Consider the following 20,867-nt stretch of genomic DNA (forward strand, 5'->3'; position numbering starts at 1 on the left):
GGATGGTGGCCATCCCCACCATTCTAAACTTCTGTGTGAGGCACGGCTTCTTGGCTGTACGGGGTTTCGCCGCCTGGCAGGAGCTGGAGCGTGTGAAATAGCCCTAAGGGTCCATGATATCTGTTGTTTTCATGCATTGTGATATGTTGTTGGAAAGCTTGTGACTTACTGACTACAACACAATAAAACAGACTCCCCTAAGTGGACCATTAAAGGCCTATAAGGGTCCATTAAATGAAAAACAGTCTCACTTTACAAAACTTTTGACAAACTGAAATTAATAAGCGACTCATCGGCAGAGTGGTCTGTGAATGGAACACTGTAGATGTCGTTGTGAAGATCGATCCCCAGTCAGTTATTTTTTCTCTTGACTGTTTGCTTATTCATTGAGGGTTTTCAGGATCTTCTGTACCTGCTGCAGCAGCTTCTGCCCTGCTGTGGTTGGGTAGGGTAGGTGGATAGTTGGAGACTTGATCTGGCTGCTGCAGCAGCTCCTGCCCTGCTGTGGTTGGGTAGGTGGATAGTTGGAGACCTGCTCTGGCTGCTACAGCAGCTCCTGCCCTGCTGTGGTTGGGAGGGGAAGGTGGATAGTCGGAGACCTGCTCTGGCTGCTGCAGCAGCGTATGCCCTGCTGTGGTTGGGAAGGGAAGGTGGATAGTCGGAGACCTGCTCTGGATGCTGCAGCAGCGTATGCCCTGCTGTGGTTGGGAAGGGAAGGTGGATAGTCGGAGAACTGCTCTGGATGCTGCAGCAGTGTATGCCCTGCTGTGGTTGGGAAGGGAAGGTGGATAGTCGGAGACTTGCTCTGGCTGCTGCAGCAGCGTATTCCCTGCTGTGGTTGGGAAGGGAAGGTGGATAGTCGGAGACCTGCTCTGGATGCTGCAGCAGCGTATGCCCTGCTGTGGTTGGGAAGGGTAGGTGGATAGTTGGAGACTTGCTCTGGCGGCTGCTGCAGCAGCTTTTGCCCTCATGTGGTTGGGAAGGGTATGTGGAACAAGAATCGAATAAGCATAAACTTTCACCTTGTCAGGTATATTAAACATGTTTAAAAATACAGATAAACTAATTCTGGTGGGAACCACGCAAACAGATAACACGCTTAATACCCGATCCCCCAGCAGATCGACGCATCTGGTCGATGGAACAGCAGTGTGAGCGGTTCAGGGGATGGACCCTTCAGGTATATGGTCACCTCAAGACTCGCCTCTAGTTTGCCAATAACATCCCCTCTCATTATTTGTTCTCTTTCTTACTTTGCCCAACATGGTTGCATGACCGTATTACACAGCCCACCAGAACCTTTGCCATCTAGTGGACTAGTATGCAATAGGGAACACCTATCCTTGTGTACCAATGCCTATTTCCTTATAGATTTTAAGCTTGCGAGCAGGCCCCGCCTACCTCTACATCTGTCTGTTATTACCCAGTTTTCTTCTGTTGTTTACAATTGTAAAGAGAAAGACAGAATATGCTGCGCTATATAAGAAACTGCTAGTGAAAATAACCAAAAACCATAAAGTCCAACTAAGGCTAAGGATTTCTAATGTGCCACAGGTGAGAAGTCAGATCCTGGCAATGTGTCAAAAATAGAATAGACAGGACTGGGCACGGAACACGTGATGTGTAGGGTGAGATTGAGGGCGGAGTCCATGATGACCTCCATATAGACCATATGGGGAATTTGGAAGACGGAAAAGCTAAAAAGGGCGACAGAAGAAGGTGACGTGATTCTGAGCAGTTGACACACCACAAACTCAGGGGCAGATGTATTAAGCTTGGTGAAGAGATAAAGTGGAAGGGGATAACGCATCAGCCAATCAACCTTCAACTTCATCACTGCTTTATCACTTTTACCAGGCTTAAAAAATCTGCCTCTCAGTCTTTAATATGTGGAACCTTAGGCAACAGCCCGTCAAGTGGAGACAGGTGGTCAGACACTTGGGAGAGGAGAGAGGCAGAGAGATCAGGAGAGGAAATGTAGATTAAGAATGAATTGTGTGTGTGTGTGTGTGTGTGTGTGTGGGGGAGGGGAGGGGGGGGGGGGGGGGGGGGAGTTATCGGTTATATCTCCAACATGCTCAGTGGGAGAACACCTACTCCAAAAGTGGTTAGCTGAGATGGGACACAGAAAGGAGGACCGGTAAGTATAGTAGGGAGTAAAAGGAGTTTTGGTTTAAACTTTATTGTCCAGTCATATGCTGGTTCCAATTTACTAGTTTTGGTTGTGATAATGAGATATTGTGGGGGGGGGGGGGGGGGGGGGGGTTGGTTTGATTAGGAGTGCGGAAGAAGGTGATTAGGGGACATTCAGAGGAGGGTATTATGAGATGGCAATGAGATGATTGACTGAGCAATGAAGATATTGAGGAGGAGGGCTATAAGATTAACAATTTAGAGCACACATAAGTAATGGATTGAGGGGAGGGGGCTGAAGAAGTGAATTGAGGTGGTGATAGTAAAAAGAAAATAGGTTATTATGCAGATTCAGGCAGCTGTACTGTCCCCTAGAAGGGCGACAATTATTATTATTTTTTTAAATCACAATTTGTCCTGTTGGCTGCTAGACTGCATACATTGCATATTTCTATAGTGTCTGACGTAGTTCGAGTCACATGACTGAAGCCCATAGCGGTATATGCTAATAACTGCGAGAAGATGTATGATGTGAGCACATATATAATAACATGTGGGAACCTCTGGCACAGTGCATTAAGTGGCACCACACTCCCATTAGCAGTGCACAATGAAACCTGAACTATCCCAGAGGAGAGGCAGCAAAAAAAAAAAAAAATCATCACACTTCATTTCCATGCAAATGACAGCGACTGTGAAACACCTCCCCGAGGACAAATACATTTAAAAGAAAAGGGGATTTGGTAAAGAAAGTACCTTTTTCAGATTAATCCACTGCTTGAAGTAATCTGCAACCTGTAGGCCTAAATATTCACACTGTCCTGGCAGCCTGTTGGGTATAAAGGAGAAAAACACACATTTAGTCTCATCTGGATTAGAGGCCTCCATTTCATTAACCCCTCAGCCCCTGGCAGTAATATCAGTACATAACGGAAGGCTGAACACTTAGGAAACCATGTTGTACATAGGTCAGCATTACGGTGTACTCATTGTCAGACAGTCAGAGGCCTCTACTGTGATCCAAGATTCATAGTAATTCAGCCATCACTGAGAACCAGCTGCTTCCGCAATCTACTGGTGATCTACTCCCACCGCCGAGGTATGCCTACCTCTGCCATTTACTGGTGATCTACTCCCACCGCCGATATATGCCTGCTTCCGCCATGTACTGGTGATCTACTCCCACTGCCGAGATATGCCTGCTCCCACCATGTACTGGTGATCTACTCGCACTGCCTAGATATGCCTGCTTCCGCCATCTACTGGTGATCTACTCCCACCGCCGAGGTGTGCCTCCCTCTGCCATATACTGGTGGTCTACTCCCACCGCCGAGATATGCCTGCCTCCACCATGTACTGCTCATCTACTCCCACTGCCGAGATATGCCTGCTTCCGCCATCTACTGGTGATCTACTCCCACCGCCGAGGTGTGCCTGCCTCCGCCATATACTGGTGGTCTACTCCCACCGCCGAGGTGTGCCTGCCTCTGCCATTTACTGGTGATCTACTCCCGCCGCCGAGGTGTGCCTGCCTCTGCCATCTACTGGTGATCTACTCCCACCGCCGAGGTGTGCCTACCTCTGCCATATAATGGTGATCTACTCCCACCGCCGATATATGCCTGCTTCCGCCATGTACTGGTGATCTACTCCCACTGCCGAGATATGCCTGCTCCCACCATGTACTGGTGATCTACTCGCACTGCCAAGATATGCCTGCTTCCGCCATCTACTGGTGATCTACTCCCACCGCCGAGGTGTGCCTCCCTCTGCCATATACTGCTGGTCTACTCCCACCACCGATATATGCCTGCCTCCACCATGTACTGCTCATCTACTCCCACCACCGATATATGCCTGCCTCCACCATGTACTGCTCATCTACTCCCACTGCCGAGATATGCCTGCTTCCGCCATCTACTGGTGATCTACTCCCACCGCTGAGGTGTGCCTGCCTCCGCCATATACTGGTGGTCTACTCCCACCGCCGAGATATGCCTGCTTCCGTCATCTACTGGTGATCTACTCCCATCGCTGAGGTGTGCCTGTCTCCGCCGTGTACTGGTGATCTACTCCCACCGCCAAGATATGCCTGCTTCCTCCATGTACTGGTCATCTACTCCCACCGCCAAGGTGTGCCTACCTCCGCCATATACTGGACATCTATTCCCACCACCGAGATATGCCTGCTTCCATCATCTACTGGTGATCTACTTCCACCACCGAGGTGTGCCTGCCTCCACCATGTACTGGTGATCTACGCCCACCACCTAGGTGTGCCTGCCTCCGTCAATCTACAGTTGATCTACTCCCACCACCGAGATATTCCTGCTTCCGCCATCTACTGGTGATGTACTTGCACCGCCTAGGTGTGCCTGCCTCCGCCATCTACTGGTGATCTACTTCCACCGCCGAGGTGTGCCTGCCTCCGCCATCTACTGGTGATCTACTTCCACAGCCGAGGTGTGCCTGCCTCCGCCATGTACTTGTGATCTACTCCCACCGCGGAGGTGTGCCTGCTTCCACAATCTATTGGTGATCTACTCCCAATGTCAAGATATTCCTGCCTCCATCAATCTACAGTTGTTCTACTCCCACCGCTGAGATACGCCTGCCTCCACAATCTATTGGTGATCTACTCCCACCACCGAGATATGCCTGCTTCCGCCATCTACTGGTGATCTACCCCCATCACTGAGGTGTGCCCCAGTAACCGTCTTATTCCACTCTTTGTCCATATGTTGCAAACTTTGTCCGGTGTTACCGTATTATGAACATAAGTACCCAGGGAGAGCATTGCACTCTAATCTAACATACCCTTAGAGGTACAGCAACCAATAGTCACTTAATGCCCAATGAAAAGCGTTCCAGTCCAGTAAAGGACCAAGTACTTGGAAAGTGTTTATACTTTTACATGGAACAGTTATAATTTTCACTGCATTAATAATTTGTACCTACAGGCAACACACAAAGTTACTGACACACAGGAGCTCGTGTTTCCCCTCCGCAGGAGATAACCGGAGCTCCCTGTGATAGATGCCACCATCTTCCTTATCACTTTCCTTACGTGAACACAGAGCCAGTACAGTGCTGGAGCGGAATATATTGTGCAAGCAGCAGTTACATGGCCCTATCTCATCGCACACTTAGCAGGGCGTCATTATCAAGAGATGGCACGAGGTGAAAAACTGCGGCGGGTACCAGGAGAATGAGCGAGGGAGGGAGGCCGAGTGGAGACACTAATTGAACAACAATAGCAGGGAGAACACTGAGCGTGTTATCTAAATTGTAACACCTTTATCTAGGCCCGGAGAGTGACAGCGCAGCATGAATTGCGGCTCCCCTTTGTATTGTATCCTCTCATACAAACAGCGGATGATAAAACGTGTCACTGAGGTGATAGCTTATCAATTTAACCCTAATTATCTTGCGGGTCAGCACTGGAAATAAGGGTTTTGAATTTCAACAGGTTCTGCAGGTCTCTGCTGAAATAAAATGCGAGAAGGGGTGAAAGGGAAGAGGGAGGTGGGGGAGGCAGCAGTAATTGAATTCTGTATCTCAGGTGGTCCCAGCGTATCAAAAATTAATGTTGCCGTCTACCAACTAATCAAAGCAGGTTAATGTCCATCTGCTGCCTGGGATAATGGGGTGGGGTCGGTGCGAGGAACGGATGTAAAATACAGAGTGGGAGACACTGCAGATATTTATATGATAAACTGCAGATATTTAGATGGCATATTTCAACATGACTGTCCCTCCATAGAGACTGGAATTAAACACCATTATAGCACTAGGGAGAGGGAGCGGAATAAATATCTAATACAACTGGGAGAAAGTATCAGAATACAAGTTGTCCCTAGGTAATGGGGTATAAAGCCATAGACTTCATGTGTACAAGCTAAGTAGCGCAGCACTCAACTTATCATCTATACATATGTCTAGTGTCTGTGTGTCTCCAAAACACTGCCATCTGTTGGCAGTAAGTGAAACTACATCTCCCTCATACATGCACAAACACAGAGGCAATCACAAGGTAGCAGACTAGCTTTCGAAGCATTTGCTTCAAGTGGGGTTACTAGTATGGCAATACAGTGCTATTGTCCTGTATGATATTGTATCATCTAATAAGTAAAATTTTGCTTTCACATCGTAAAATGCAGTGTCGCACCGGGACTTTGAAATGGGTCAGTCCCGGTGCTACCCTGCATTTTGCTCTTTCTGGCCCCTTCAGCGAACCGGCAATATTGCCAGTTAGCTGACGTCATGCGGCGGTGGGGGAGGATTCAGCGCTCAGTGCTGGCATTGCTCTAAGCACTGCGTCCTCCATTAGTGCGAACGGAAACCGGCTCGCTTTAACCGATTAACCCATTCACACTGCACAGCAACAAACCGGTAAGAACCCTTTTTTACTTACCAGTTCGTAATGTCGGTTGGTGCCGGTTTGCTGGACCCGGTAAGCCCTTTCAGATCGACTATTACCTGGTCAAACGACAACAAACCGCCACAAACCGAGTAATTAGGTGCGATCTGAAAGGGGTAGAAGAGGGCGGTATCCTTTTAGACCCAATGCCGTTTCGGACAATAAAAATGGCCGTATATTGTGATTAGTGACAGATGGTCATTACTGTGGTGTCCAGTAAGCGGCCTTTTTTATTGCCAAAAAAAATCACATGGGATTGGGGATAAGCGCCCGATCCCATATGTTATCGTCAGTCAAACGAAATAGGAATCTACAATAATGCTTCGATGTGCTATAGACCGTGAGGGAGGCGAGCTTCTATTTAACGGCACAACATAATGGAAAAAATATTTCTTGAATACACAATATCTCGTTGCCAAAATAGTTACATATAAAATCAATGAAACTACACATTTTATGGACTATTCAGCATCATTCTGTAGCAACAAACCCTTAAATAAAGATACAGTAGACGGCGCATTCAGAACATAACTGGTGCGAATACACAGATACAATGTATTTATATCAATAATGTCTCCATGTACTGCACAATGGGCCTAATTCAGCCTGGGTCGCTAATCTGAGAAGTTGCAGTGGATCACAGATTGCTATCCACACGCAGTTCTATATGCAAATCCCATGCAAGTAAATGTGAGTAGGTCTGAGACAGCCACTAATCTGCTCTGAGACTGGGTGGAAGTGGTCAGCGCTGACATCAAAGTCCCTCCCCAAAACCGCCTGGGCACACCTGCTTTTTTTCGGACACACCCAGAAAACGTCAGGTTTTCACCCAGAAAACGTCAGGTTTTCGCCCAGAAACGCCAGCCTGGAGGAGGAGGGAGCTGGGCAACAGCAAGAGCCTGGCCACAGCAAGAGCCCAGCTGCAGGAGAATACAAATAAACCCATACAAATGAATGGGTAGCCACTGATTGGCTGAGAGAGCTCTCCCTGCCAAACAGCCGCCGCCTATTCATTTGCATTGTTTTTTTTTTAAACAATGGCTCCCCCCACACACTTCGGATGCGATACATCACGAGTGGTAAGAAGCACCCGATGTGTCGCTGACGGCTGATTTATCTTATGTGCAGCACGTATCATCTCCGGCTCCAATCCGCACGAGACCACGCATCAGATCGGAGGTCATACAAATGCGTTCTGGACCGATTCATCCAATTTCTCAGCCCAATTTGCCAGAATCTGGTGAAATTGGGCCCAAAACGCATAGTGTATGGGGGACCTTATAAAAGTACAGTTAAACGTGCTTCTGATTAGCATATGGATATCCTTACAAATACTAGTTGGAAGGAAAATCTGGTAATATCTGGGAAATGACAATAGACCGTTTGTTCCCAAACATGAGAAACAGAAAAAAATGGTCGTTCAGACAAATTGGTTAAATAATTTTGATTTAACCAATTTTGGCTGTTTTCCATCTTTTGGGAAAAAATGATTGATTGGAATGAAAATCTGGTAATGTCTGTGAACAAATTACAACCGACCAGATTGGAAAGATAATTTTATAATGTGTATCAAGTTTTAGGAGCAAACAGGGGCGAGATTATACCTAAAGGTGCCCATACACTGAGCTGATTTGGGCCGAATCGGCCGTCAAATCGTCCCAAATCAGGTCAGTTTGATGTCCGATGCGCGGTCATGTGCTCATCGGACCTGAGCTGGTGGCCGGACCTGCTGGCCGTCCAACCACTCGACCTGGGAACTCCCTCCCGGCGCCGAACCAGATGGGGAGCGGGGACGCATGCGATCCATCACAACAAATTGAAGGTTCCGGGCGGCTACCTGCTTACTGACTTCCGAACACTCCCAGCCCAGCAGGGGATCATGCCTACAGTGCGAAATGTGGCTGATTTTGACTATGCAATTTCCCTTGACCTGCCCAGAGCATGGAATCACTGATTTTGACTATATTTACTTGCGAAAAGGACTACAGCCCCATACACGCGGTGGGATTCTAGCAAGAATCGCTGGGCATAAGGTCGCTGAGCGACTATATCCCCGTGCATACGGGGTGGCGGTTGCCGCAAGCCAACATGCTGCTTCCCGTGGAGCAGGTGAGCGGCGCCCGCACCCCCCGGGGAGCAGCATGTCGATGGCGGCCTGCACCTCCCCCAGTGGAGCAGGTGAGCGGTGCCGGCCCTGGCTGTGTCCCTCTTCAGCTTCCCCCAGCAGTGGCTTCTTTTCATCTCTGGTCTCTGGTCGCTGATGAAAAGGAGACACTGAGCAATATGATGAGCAATACATTGCCAGCAATCATATTGCTCCGTGTGTACACACATTAAGTGTGATGGCCAAATATATTGTACACAATATAGTCAGAATTGTCTTGCCTGCACAGTCTATTTTTACTTGCGATACCGACCTCACGGGGCAGCGCATCGTTATCACAAGCTGTGATTTTGCTTACGATTTGAACTATATAGTCAAAATCGTAAATACAAATCGCACCGTATATATGAACCTTTAGGGCAGTATACAATCCAGGCTTCCGACTGCCGTTTTCCGACAGCAGTGAAGAGGCGCAAGTGCTATTTCCTCTGTGGGAAATAAGCGCCCAAAATTGAATACCCCCCTTAGACTCCCTTGGATAAGTGTATGATTTTCCCTTTACAGGAGAGGTTGGCGGTCCCGCGCTGTCAGTATGTATGGCAGGAATACTCATTTGGCGATTTGGACTTCAAGAAAAAAAAAAAAAAGTTACTGCTCACGTTGCCGGGCGGTGACAGTCTAGCTGGGACAATTCTTCCTCGTAGCTGTCAGATACCTTGTACATTTGTATTGGATTATTATTTTTTTTCTATTTTTATCCCCAATCTTCTACCTGTTTAATCCTGCCCTGCACCATACACATGTTCAGCATCTACAGTGACAGCCTTGTATCAAATAAATAATTACCACAACACATGCATAAAGAGATGGAGCTTATTACTGGGTGTGTGACAGGATGACTTGTCACGGTACAACAAGTCTATAAGCGGAGTGTCAGCTTTAAATATCACTGCGCGTGAACTGTAAACATGACAACGGAGATACACGGATCCGGGGCTCAATCTGCTGTCAGCCGGCACTAATGAATTGAAGCATCAATATTTGGGCTCCGGCAATCTCACTACCTACCTTTTATTTGTTCTATAGTGAGATGTGTTGGTACCAGCCATTCATTCTCAAGCCATAGCTGACCAGAGCAGATCTTGATGGAGCTGGAGTATGTATTATATCAGCTGTATCTCCATCACTGGGAAACCTGGAAACAAATTATTTTGAACTCCTACAGCAGAGAAGCCGCCCGGTTCCAGCATGTGCAGTAGTATCCGGTTGAAATATCGTCAAATGCCGGATCGCATGTGGAACTTGGACACGGGGTGTCCCGGGAGCTCCCCACAGCATATTGCTGGGTTGCTGATGTCAGGTGTGTATTGGGGCGGCCATCCAACATCAGGGACCGGGGAGAAGATAGCGCTTGGAAATGATGCTGTCTCCAAGCGCTGCCTCCTTCATAGTGTGAATGGGACCCGTGTCGCTTGACCCGTGTTAACCATTCACACTGCACCGTCAAAACCGTGTCCAACCTTGGAAATGCCAGGTTGCTGACCCAGGAATTTTAACAGTGGCTCTTGCACACCACAGCTCAACCTGGGTCGACACCGATTATGCCCTCTTCTGTTAGTTCCCCTCATTTTCTTTCACCACTTTTTTTTTAACTGCTTTTTTTAGGCACTAGGGGGACTGTTAGGCACTAGGGGGACTGTTAGGCACTAGGGGGGTTAGGGTTAGGCACTGATGGGGGGGGGGGGTTAGGGTTATGCATTAGAGGAGGGTTAGCCACTTGGGGAAGAGTTAGGCACTTGGGGAAGGGTTAGGGTTAGGCACTTCAGCAAGGGTTAGGCACTAGAGGAAGGGTTAGGCATTGAGGAAGGGTTAGGGTTAGGCACTTGAGCAAGGGTTAGGGTTAGGCACTTGAGGAAGGGTTAGGGTTAGGCACTTGAGGAAGGGTTAGGCACTTGAGGAAGGGTTAGGGTTAGGCATTTGAGGAAGGGTTAGGGTTAGGCACTAGAGGAAGGGTTAGGGTTAGGCACTAGAGGAAGGGTTAGGGTTTGGCACTTCAGCAAGGGTTAGGGTTTGGCACTTCAGCAAGGGATAGGGTTTGGCACTTCAGCAAGGGTTAGGGTTAGGCGCTTGAGCAAGGGTTAGGGTTAGGCACTTGAGGAAGGGTTAGGGTTAGGCACTTGAGGAAGGGTTAGGGTTAGGCACTTGAGCAAGGGTTAGGGTTAGGCACTTGAGCAAGGGTTAGGGTTAGGCACTTGAGCAAGGGTTAGGGTTAGGCACTTGAGCAAGGGTTAGGCACTTGAGCAAGGGTTAGGGTTAGGCACTTGAGCAAGGGTTAGGGTTAGGCACTTGAGCAAGGGTTAGGGTTTGGCACTTCAGCAAGGGTTAGGGTTAGGCACTTGAGCAAGGGTTAGGGTTAGGCACTTGAGCAAGGGTTAGGGTTAGGCACTTGAGCAAGGGTTAGGGTTTGGCACTTCAGCAAGGGTTAGGGTTAGGCACTTGAGCAAGGGTTAGGGTTTGGCACTTCAGCAAGGGTTAGGGTTAGGCACTTGAGCAAGGGTTAGGGTTTGGCACTTGAGCAAGGGTTAGGGTTAGGCATTGAGGAAGGGTTAGGGTTTGGCACTTCAGCAAGAGTTAGGGTTAGGCACTTGAGCAAGGGTTAGGGTTTGGCACTTGAGCAACGGTTAGGGTTAGGCATTGAGGAAGGGTTAGGGTTAGGCACTTGAGGAAGGGTTAGGGTTTGGCACTTGAGGAAGGGTTAAGGTTTGGCACTTGAGGAAGGGTTAGGGTTTGGCACTTGAGGAAGGGTTAGGGACTAGGTAGGGGGATAGGGTTATGCACTAAAGGGAGTGGAAGGGTAGGCACTAGGGGGAGAGTTATGCACCTGGAGGACTGTTAGTGTTAAGCACTAGGGGGAGGGTTAGGTTTATATTTGGGTGGAAATGTATATGTCTGACTGCTTTCCTCTTATACCTATATTACAGTAGCTACAGCTACCATGGCACTCTATCCTCAATAAGGGACCCTGTAAGCACAACACAAAGCGCCCCTAATGGTGTCTCATGACCTTATACATGCACAGCTAAGGGGATTTATAATGTAGCAATCCAGACAGTCTTTACCTCCATGCCATTGTCGCACCAGCTATCTGCCTTATCAGTCCAACACTCACACATGACCCATTAAGATTTGTATTCCCCTAGACATGCCAATGTTTAAGGTAATTAATAAAACAAGGATTTTGAGCGAATAGGAGCACACTTTACAACAAACGTGAACCATATAGCTCCCTGCGTCGTGTTCAATGAGTCCATCATCTTCTGAGACGTAAATGCATCTTGACACCAATGATTGGATTTACGTCTCAAAAACAATATAATGTGTTTGGAAAGGGCAAATCCCACCAGAAGGGATAGGGCTTCCTGTGACAGGACCACCCTGGCCTTCATTATGTGTATAAAGGGGAACGATGATACAATGTAATAGCGAAAGGCTGAGGCAGGAACAGGAACTGGTGCTAGAGTGCAGTCGCCATGTGTCCCAAAGGGGGGGGGTAATTCAGACCAGATAGCTTTACAGCGTGTACTTTCTGCCTAGCAAACAGGTAACTAATGACCCGCAGAAGGCACGTCCACTCTGCTGCCCGACCCCCGTGCTACGCTGCTTACACATCCAGTGGCATGCGGATGCACAGAAGAAAAATCGAACGATTTTTATTCTTTTTGGTATGACAAGCCTAGACTTACTTTTCATATGGCTCCTTTCCGCCGAATTAGGGGCGGGTGCTGAGGTCATGTGACGACAACCACCCGCCCCATGAAACACTCGGTAGACCTCAGCAACCGCCCCCCTGGCTGCCAATCATTTTGCAAACGCCCCGGCGAGTATAAAACTCTCCGAAAGCGTTCCCACCAGGGGTTTACACATGCGCCTTAACAACTATGCGCTGACCCCGCCTTTGGGGACGAAGATGAATTCGGACCTGTGCAATCCTTTCTGAATTAGCCCTTTAGTCTCACAACTGTGGTTTTATATATTATACAAATAAACAAAATACGATCGACTATCAAATGTAACGCGTCTAAGTCCTATATCTGCCGCGACTTAAAGTGCGACGTACTCTACTTGTGTGAGTAAAGATCTGGCAACTGAAAGCCGTCTCAGGGCAGAACGGTTTGTAGTAGCGGACCCACAGCATCCAATAGAGAGGTCGCCTGTCTCTCCTTAGGTGGCGCGCTCGGTAGCGTTGGTCTAGTTAGAAGTCTGGAGAGGGGAATGAAAGCAGCAGTGTGAATACACCTCACACAGGCCTTCAGCTTAGGAAAGGCAACTCCTGGACGCTTCCATCTCTAATGCAGCATGACACGCTTCTGAAGACATGGAACTGTTTGCAGTCAGTGGGATTTGTTAGTAATTATTTTCCCGGTGTCACACTGCTGTCATTCTCTGGAAGACACAGAGCGCGCCTGAGGCAGCCTGCAAGAGACAATGAGCCTAGAGAAGAATCCACCTCTTCAATCTCCCCCTGCTTTGTCCTTTCAACTAGTCGGCTCTATCTTCAGATTCTATTTATTTACTCTCAGAGATCGAACTCTGTTCTTCCGAGGTTCACCGACTGCTTCACCCGAATATTACATTAACCATGTTTCTATAGTGGGAGTCCTGATCCCAGCTCCCAAACCCACAAAGGACCAACCAGATTTTATAGTCTGCTCCTGGGGGAAGGGGGGCGCACCGAGACTCGGGAACCGGTTAGCTACCACCAGTGAAGGGCTTGCTCCGGAATATGGGGAGAAGCGCTTACCAGTGCTATTACAGGGGGCACACCGGGGTGGACAACTGGCGTTTCATGGGCCTGCACACAAAAACAGTGGGCGCGACTACAGAAGCGCTGGGCGCACCCATAAAAGCACTGGGCAGGCCCCTAGGAATGCGGGCCTGCCTGCTCAAGGGGAAAGGATGGCACCACATCAGCACGCCCCCCCCCCACAATTCGGACAAGAATGTGCAGCAGAAAGGTCCTGGCATACCATTCTGCTGCGAACAGATGGTGAGCGACCATCAAATGGTTTTACCTCTGCGCGGGCGCTTGCGAGGGGATCCGGGCAGCAGGGTGGGCGTGCGTTCGGCGGGATAGCGTTAACCTGCTAGCTGGGCTCTGAATATATGCACCCTAGCGAGTACGTCTGAATCGGGCCCAAAATTCCTTTTATTTTATATATGTTCTATATAAGAACTTGTTCATACTTAAAACTTACAATTAAGCAACAACAATATTCGATTTTAGGAGACCTGACTTAAGTCTTTTCCATCTCTAGTAATGCATGAGAAATCTTTACCAGACCCCCACCACAAACACCTGACATTGCCCGACCAACTGAACCCCCCAAAAATGTGACATGCGCCCCCCCCCCCCACCAGCCCAACACCCTAAACGTCTGATACCCCCCCCCACCAGCCCAACCATCTGATACCCCCCCCCCCACCAGCCCAACACCTCATGCGTCTGATTCTACTCATCATCCCCAACACCACAAAGATCCGCTGCCCCTACTCACGTGTCTCCAGCAGAAAAATCTCTAAAAAAATAAATTTTTCACTTGTATATCTAAAAACACTAATAAATATCAAACAAATGGAAAGGCCTTAATTTACTGGCGTTTCCGAGGGCCTCTCAGCCAGCAGCAGCGCTTGCGAGAGAAGAATTATACAGAGAAATAAAATGAACGGAATGGCATAATTTACTGACGAGCTTTCACTAATGTGCACATAAGAGGAGGGATCCGCACTATAAACACTTCAGCACAGACTCTGCTTTATAACTGTATTAAAAGCAACAACAGCAGCACTTGCCATTTAATACTCACTTAAAGTGTGAGCAACTGCATAGCACACCCAATAGTCAGTAAAACGCGCCACGTTCCTCGCCCTGGGTGTCAGACATATTCCCTGTGCCGGATACATTGTCCTTTATTAAAGGCGAAAAATCATCAAGAAACATGTGTTGGGTGCTGTGCAGAATGTGCGTATTGTGATGACACCCTTTTATCACTGCGCTAGAGCAGACCAGGACTAGAGCGGTGCCTGAGCAATCAATGGTCCTTAATGAGCTGCCAGCACCTGCTTCTTGTTATCCAGGTTCCTGGTGAGATATATATATATATGGCTTCCTGATTGCCAGATCATTACTGCTGGTTCCTGCTCTCTGCTGGTTCATGTTTGATGTCACAACAGCGACCTGGATTGTGCGACACATCTCCATCTTTCCGGCTGTAGGGACCCCGTACTTGCCTAATTCGTGTATGGTACCCTTCAGCAGTCATCCTGCACCAATGGCACACTACCTAACCACCCTGAGCCCATCTTGTAACTCAGGTTCCAAACTCCTCCAGGTGCTGCAGCTATTGCTGTAGGAAGAAGAACTGCACTGAACGTAGACCCCCTGCTACCCGCCGCACTCGCCAAACTTGTGCTGATTTTGACAACAATCGTCCTCCCAAGACTTTACATGACATGCACAACAAATAAATATTCTTTAAAATAAAAAAAATATTAAATAAAGAATAATACATAAATCAAGAAACTGTATCCTGCCATTAGGTGTAAGATCCCAGTCAATAAGTTAAAACACACTTCAGTATATTTGTGGTTCTTGGGGGGGGATATTAATTTGTTTTTTTGTGTGGCGATAAGTAATGGGTGGCTGACTGAGTGTCTTGATTGTTTTGCTAAATCAGATGTTATTGGATTAATTTTCTCACTTGTTATGTAAACAAAATGCACCCGTTTAGACGTGTAAAGCAACGAATATCCCTTTCACAGCGCAACTAATTACCGCGTACAAGTCGGTTTTATCCGGTAATTACGGCGATGTGAAATTGGTTACTACCATGTCCCGAAAATGGGTAGCAACATGGCAAAACGAACCGGTAAAAATGCAGAGTCCTTACCATTTTGTTGCCGTGTTGCTTGGCCATGTGAACGGGTTAAAAGGGTCGAGCGACCAGTTTCCAGTTCACACTATGGAGGAGGCAGCGCTTGGAGCAGCGGCAACTCTAAGCGCTGCTGCCTCCTCCCCTGCCCCCGATGACGCACCGACTCCCCGCCACGTCCCCAGATGACGTCAGCGAACCGGCAATAATGCCGGTTCGCTGTGGGGAAGTGAACATCTCAAAATGCAGGTTTGCGCCGGGGCTGACACGTTTCAAAGGGCCGATGCAAACTGACATTTTGCGATGTGAAAGCAGCATTACCCTATGTAAAGCCCTGTTGAGCACACCCGCTCCCAACTTGGGTAAAAAAAAAGCCAAATTGCGCTAACATAGCTGATTAATTAAATAGATCCATCAGGCAGCCATTGAAAACGACCACAATAAAAGCAACTGAATTTCCCCCCACCCTGTTATATACATTTACGGTAGTTATTTAATGCTCTGGCAGGTATGTGACCTAAAGAAGTTTGTACTGGCAGTTCTTCAGCTATGCTGTAAAGGTTATATTACGCCTGGTACAGAAAACCATTGCTTCCAATGCACAAGTTTTGCCCTTTGACTTACTATTGTGAATCTCACACATCCGAAGCACGTACTCAGTCAAATAGGACTGCACACCCTCCTCAAACTCAGTATGACACTCTCCCACCACCGTTGGCCCCCCAGAACAGCCTGAATTCTTCAAGACATGAACACTTTCCTTAAGAGATTCTGGTACAGTTGCTGGAGATTTGCTGGTGTCACATTCATACTGCAAAGCTCCCGTTACACAACTGGATGAGGCCTGGTGACTCTGGTGGGGCGACTAGAGTACACCAAACACTGTATCACGTTTATGGGACCAGCATGATCTGAAATGTGCATTATCCTGCTGGAAGCAGCCATTAGAAGATGGGGCGACTCGGTCCATAAATGTATTCATGTTATTTATGCCAGATAGCACTGAAATGTTGCAGCAGAAAACAAAGAGACGCCAGCCAGGTAACGTTATCCAGGCCTCAGGTGCCCAGCGATGCTAAACCCACAGCAGCTTCAGTGTCCTGTCCTTACTGACAGCAGTGGAACCCGCTGTGTTTTTTTATTGCTGTAACCCAGTTGTTCTCAACCTCTGTCCTCAGGGCCCCCACACAGTGCACATTTTGCAGGTCTCCACACAGAACCACAGGTGAAATAAGTGCTCCGCCTGTGGATCTTTTAAAATGTGTCAGTGAATAAATGAGTGCACCAGGGCACCTGCCAACTGAGCTGTAAAATGTGCACTGTTGGGGGTACATGAGAACCATTGCTGTAACCAATCCACATAGTTCAACATAATGGGCCTCATTCAGACCTGATCACTGGGCTGTGAATCTTCGGAGCCCAACGATCAGGTAAATGTAAACGTCTGCATACATTAATGAAACGAGTGGCTGCCCCATGATTGGAGTTAATAAGCAGGCGTAGTACTTAAGGTGGCCACTAGACAATCTCACCAGTATTAGTGCTCTACCTTGTCCAAGCATACACATACGGTATAAGAGAGATTACGAGTTGCATGCGCCTCCATTTGTGGCAGAATTACCATAACTGGGTGGCGACAGGACGACTGCATGCAAGATACATTTAGAGAGAGGGTGTGAAGGTGGACATTGAGTTGCAAGCACAAAAGACGTCCATCTGATGCATGGTGAACCAAAGATAGAACATGCGTAAATGTGCGCTTCAGACACAGACACGGCGATGCCTGTTTGGGGCAGGCGGCTGACATCACATGATGGCAGTGCCGAATTTGGGGTGATGGCAGCGCCTTCAGACGCAGGCATTGCCACGTCTGCGACTGAAGGGGAACTGCCAGCATTATTATGGGGATGCACTGGAGCCGACCCGTTCCCTACGCTCCCTGAGCGAACCGCCCAGCGAATGCGAAACTTGCCGAAACCGTTCGCTCTAATGCAACACACTGACCTCTCCGGGCGCTGCTGACCTCTCTCTGAGCCGGACTTTATTAATGGGTATAACAGTCACATGACTTCCTCAACTGTTGAAAACCAGTGAAATTATTTTTCTACATCTGTATTCCCGGCTTCCTCCGTGCTCTGCGTAGGCAGACCGTGCGGCGTTATCTCGTTATTCCTTGCTAAGTCTCCTTTAATCACGCTGTAAGTTTCCATCTCTCTCTAGAGGACGCCGTAAAGAATAGCAATCTGCTGTCTGCCCCTTGTTATTTTTTTATTTTCTTATTAAGCACTAAATTTGAAAATTGATGTCAAAATAAAACTAACCAGCGCTAACACATTCCAGATATCAATTTACTGCCGTTTGTCAGCTGGTCCTTCCAACATGTGATAAAAATAACAGCGAGAACACACACTTTTCTCCACTTCCCACCTAAAACATGATTAATGTCAGCAGGAGCATCATTAAACATAATGTTTGAAGAATGGAGAGAGGGGAAGGAAGGGGGGGGGGGTGATCTGCGAGGTGCGTCCGCTGGCCTGGAAGGAGAACGTCTCTGGTAATACGAGCAGGGCTTTTGCTGGGCTAATGTGGAGTTTAGTGGGGAGGACATTGAAGTACAAATGATACACGCTAGACGGGACCTCCTGGATTAGCGGCAGCTACTGCACAGGATTTCGGGGCATTTAAACCATGACCGCCTGAAAGCGGTTTGCAGCTGTCCATCCTGTATGGGACTGGGGTCCTAGCTGTGTAACAAAATAAATTGTAGTTCTTTTATCTGTTACGGTATAGTAGGTTGACAATGTCTACGTCGACAACTGAAAATGGTCGACATACCATACAATAGGTCGACAATGACATATGGTGGAAACAAACATAATGTCGACATGGACGGGAATTTTCTTTCCACTTTCTTAGGGTGTTTTCCACGACATATGTCGACACGATCATATAAGTGTACCGCTTCCCCTCGCATGAGTTGCTGTGCTCAGCACACTATTATATTGAACCAAGTCGGCCTACACCAGGCATGTGCAAACTGTGGCTCTCCAGCTGTTGTGAAACTACACATCCCAGCATGCTTTGCCATAGTTTAACTATTTCCTAATAGCAAAACTGTGGCAAGGCATGATGGGACTTGTAGTTTCACAACAGCTGGAGGGCCATAGTTTGGACATGCCTGGTCTACACAAAAAAAAAACTTAAAAAACTCGTGCTGAGTGTCGGCAACGTGCACTTCGACCTTAAATTGTGTTGACTTGTTAAGTGTTCCTGCCTATTTGTAAAGTGCAAAGATTGAATGCTAGCATTATGCAAACAAATAATAAAAATAATAATCAAAGATAAAAGCGTAACATAAGAAGTTAATAAACGTCTGTGTAAGTAGAACAGTTAGTGTCAGCCACCGAAGGTGAAAAGTTGCTACACTCGTGGCTGATGGGAACCTACATATGGTAAATGGGTAGCTCGAGAAGGTGGGGGTGGTGTATTCGGCCATCAGTTCCCATGTTGACATTCATCATGTCTACATGGATGACATGTCGGCACTACAGAATGTTGAGCACTGATGGTCCCGGCAGCTGCAGCGGTCCCAGAAGTCATGTGACGTGCAGTTCTGTCCCAGGCGAATGATGAGGAGGGTTCCAGCAAGCATTCGGTTCCTATCCCTAAGAGTAACCGTAACTCCTCCCCCTTTACAGCCCAAAACCCCACCCCCCGGCAGATCCCTAACCAACATTATCCTCAGTGAATGTGTTGACATTTGGAGTAATAGACAAACTTGTTTCACCTCTATGAACGTTGGCATGGTCACTCTAGACCATGTGACCAGATGCCCATGAGGGTGAAAGGACTATAAAACAAATCCCCATACAAAAAGATTATAAAATGGGCTACAAAGGCCCTCAGTCCAGACAGTCCATTCATCTATAAGGGGATGCCTAGAAACCACTCATTCTAATGATAATCTTGCTTAGATAAAATGATGCCCTCCAGATACAGGGTATCCCACATATTATACTCACATAAGTTTCAAGTCCCAGTCTCCGCAAGTGACAAAGATCGACTTGACACTGGGGTCTAAGAGGCCTTCCTTGGCCATCCACTCGTCAACTCTCTGAAAGACAGGACGGAGACACAAAGGAAATGTCAGGTGCCGCTTTTGGCTTTAGAAGAGACACCAGTTCCTACACAGATAAGACAATGTAATCAGAAGAGGGAGAAAATTGTGATCTTATCCGTCCCATTCTCTACTCTCTCCGTTATTAACAAGCATCAGAGCTTGTTTGGTAGAGGAGGTGGGAGTCCAGGAGGGGGACAAGCTAGAAGGTCACAATACTCTTCCAAATCCTCCAGCAATAAACAGAGGATGTTATCATAACTTGCTGTGATTATGATCAGCCTGTGACCAGCGGGAATCATTGATCATTTTACTTTTGCTTATAGGTTATTCATTCATAGTAAGGTTCTAACTTTCATCAAGGTGACACAGCAGGGACATGTCCTCTGTTCCCTGTGTGACATTCTCCGGCCACATTGTGTAACCCCTTCACGGCATTTGACACGCAATTAAAACACGCGGCCTCGTTTCACACAGAACCTGCAACACGGCAGCCTCGCAGGTGCCGCAGAGAGATCACGGAACGGTGCACGAAATGTGGGAGATGAGCCCCAATTTGCTCTATTGTGGCTCAGACTAGTAAACCAACCCCTCCCACCCTGCGCTTCTAGGACAGACGTGGAACTCACCTCCAGAACTTGACTTAGAGTCGGCTGCCCGTCTACCATTTCCTGGATGATGCCCGTCAGCTGCGAGAAGGAAAAGGTTGAGAATCATTAAAAAGGACAATAAAAAGTGCTTTGTTCAGCATCAATCCGAGGGAAGGTGCTATTATACGTGTCGTTCGTCGTCGTCGTCTCCCCCCCCCCCCCCAAAAAAAAAAAAGGCAGGCTAGGTGGTCCTGAAGGTCCTTACGTCTCTCTGAGAGCAACTGGATTTGTATTGGGAAGTCTCCCTTGAATGCGTCAGTCTAATTTAAGCAGCTCACATATTGCTTTGAAACAAGACTTAAAATACATATTAAGTTCATTTTCACACGGCGCTTTCATTATAACCTCATTCTATCTATGAGACCGTTTATTAACTCACAATATGAGTTTAATTAATTGTAATGAATACCAGAACTCAGACTTAAAGGCAAACTTATTTTCTACTAATGATTAACGAGGAACGGTAATAAATACCTTTCAGAGAGAAAATGTTAATTAAAACGAGAGAGGACGC

General features: G+C 47.6%; 1 protein-coding gene across 1 annotated transcript in view; it reads right to left on the reverse strand.

The window, feature by feature from the left end:
* Positions 1 to 20,867, reverse strand: part of ERI3 (ERI1 exoribonuclease family member 3) — a 215,966-nt gene that overhangs the window by 145,212 nt on the left and 49,887 nt on the right. Inside the window, exons 4-6 of the mRNA XM_083157464.1 lie at positions 20,333 to 20,392; positions 19,609 to 19,700; positions 2,890 to 2,962 (exon numbers count right to left, since the gene is read on the reverse strand). Coding sequence (XP_083013590.1) covers positions 2,890 to 2,962; positions 19,609 to 19,700; positions 20,333 to 20,392 — 225 coding nt within the window. The remainder of the gene's footprint in view (positions 1 to 2,889; positions 2,963 to 19,608; positions 19,701 to 20,332; positions 20,393 to 20,867) is intronic.

This window comes from Crinia signifera, chromosome 8 (genome assembly GCF_055691185.1).
Source record: "Crinia signifera chromosome 8, ASM5569118v1, whole genome shotgun sequence".
NCBI classification, from domain to species: domain Eukaryota; kingdom Metazoa; phylum Chordata; class Amphibia; order Anura; family Myobatrachidae; genus Crinia; species Crinia signifera.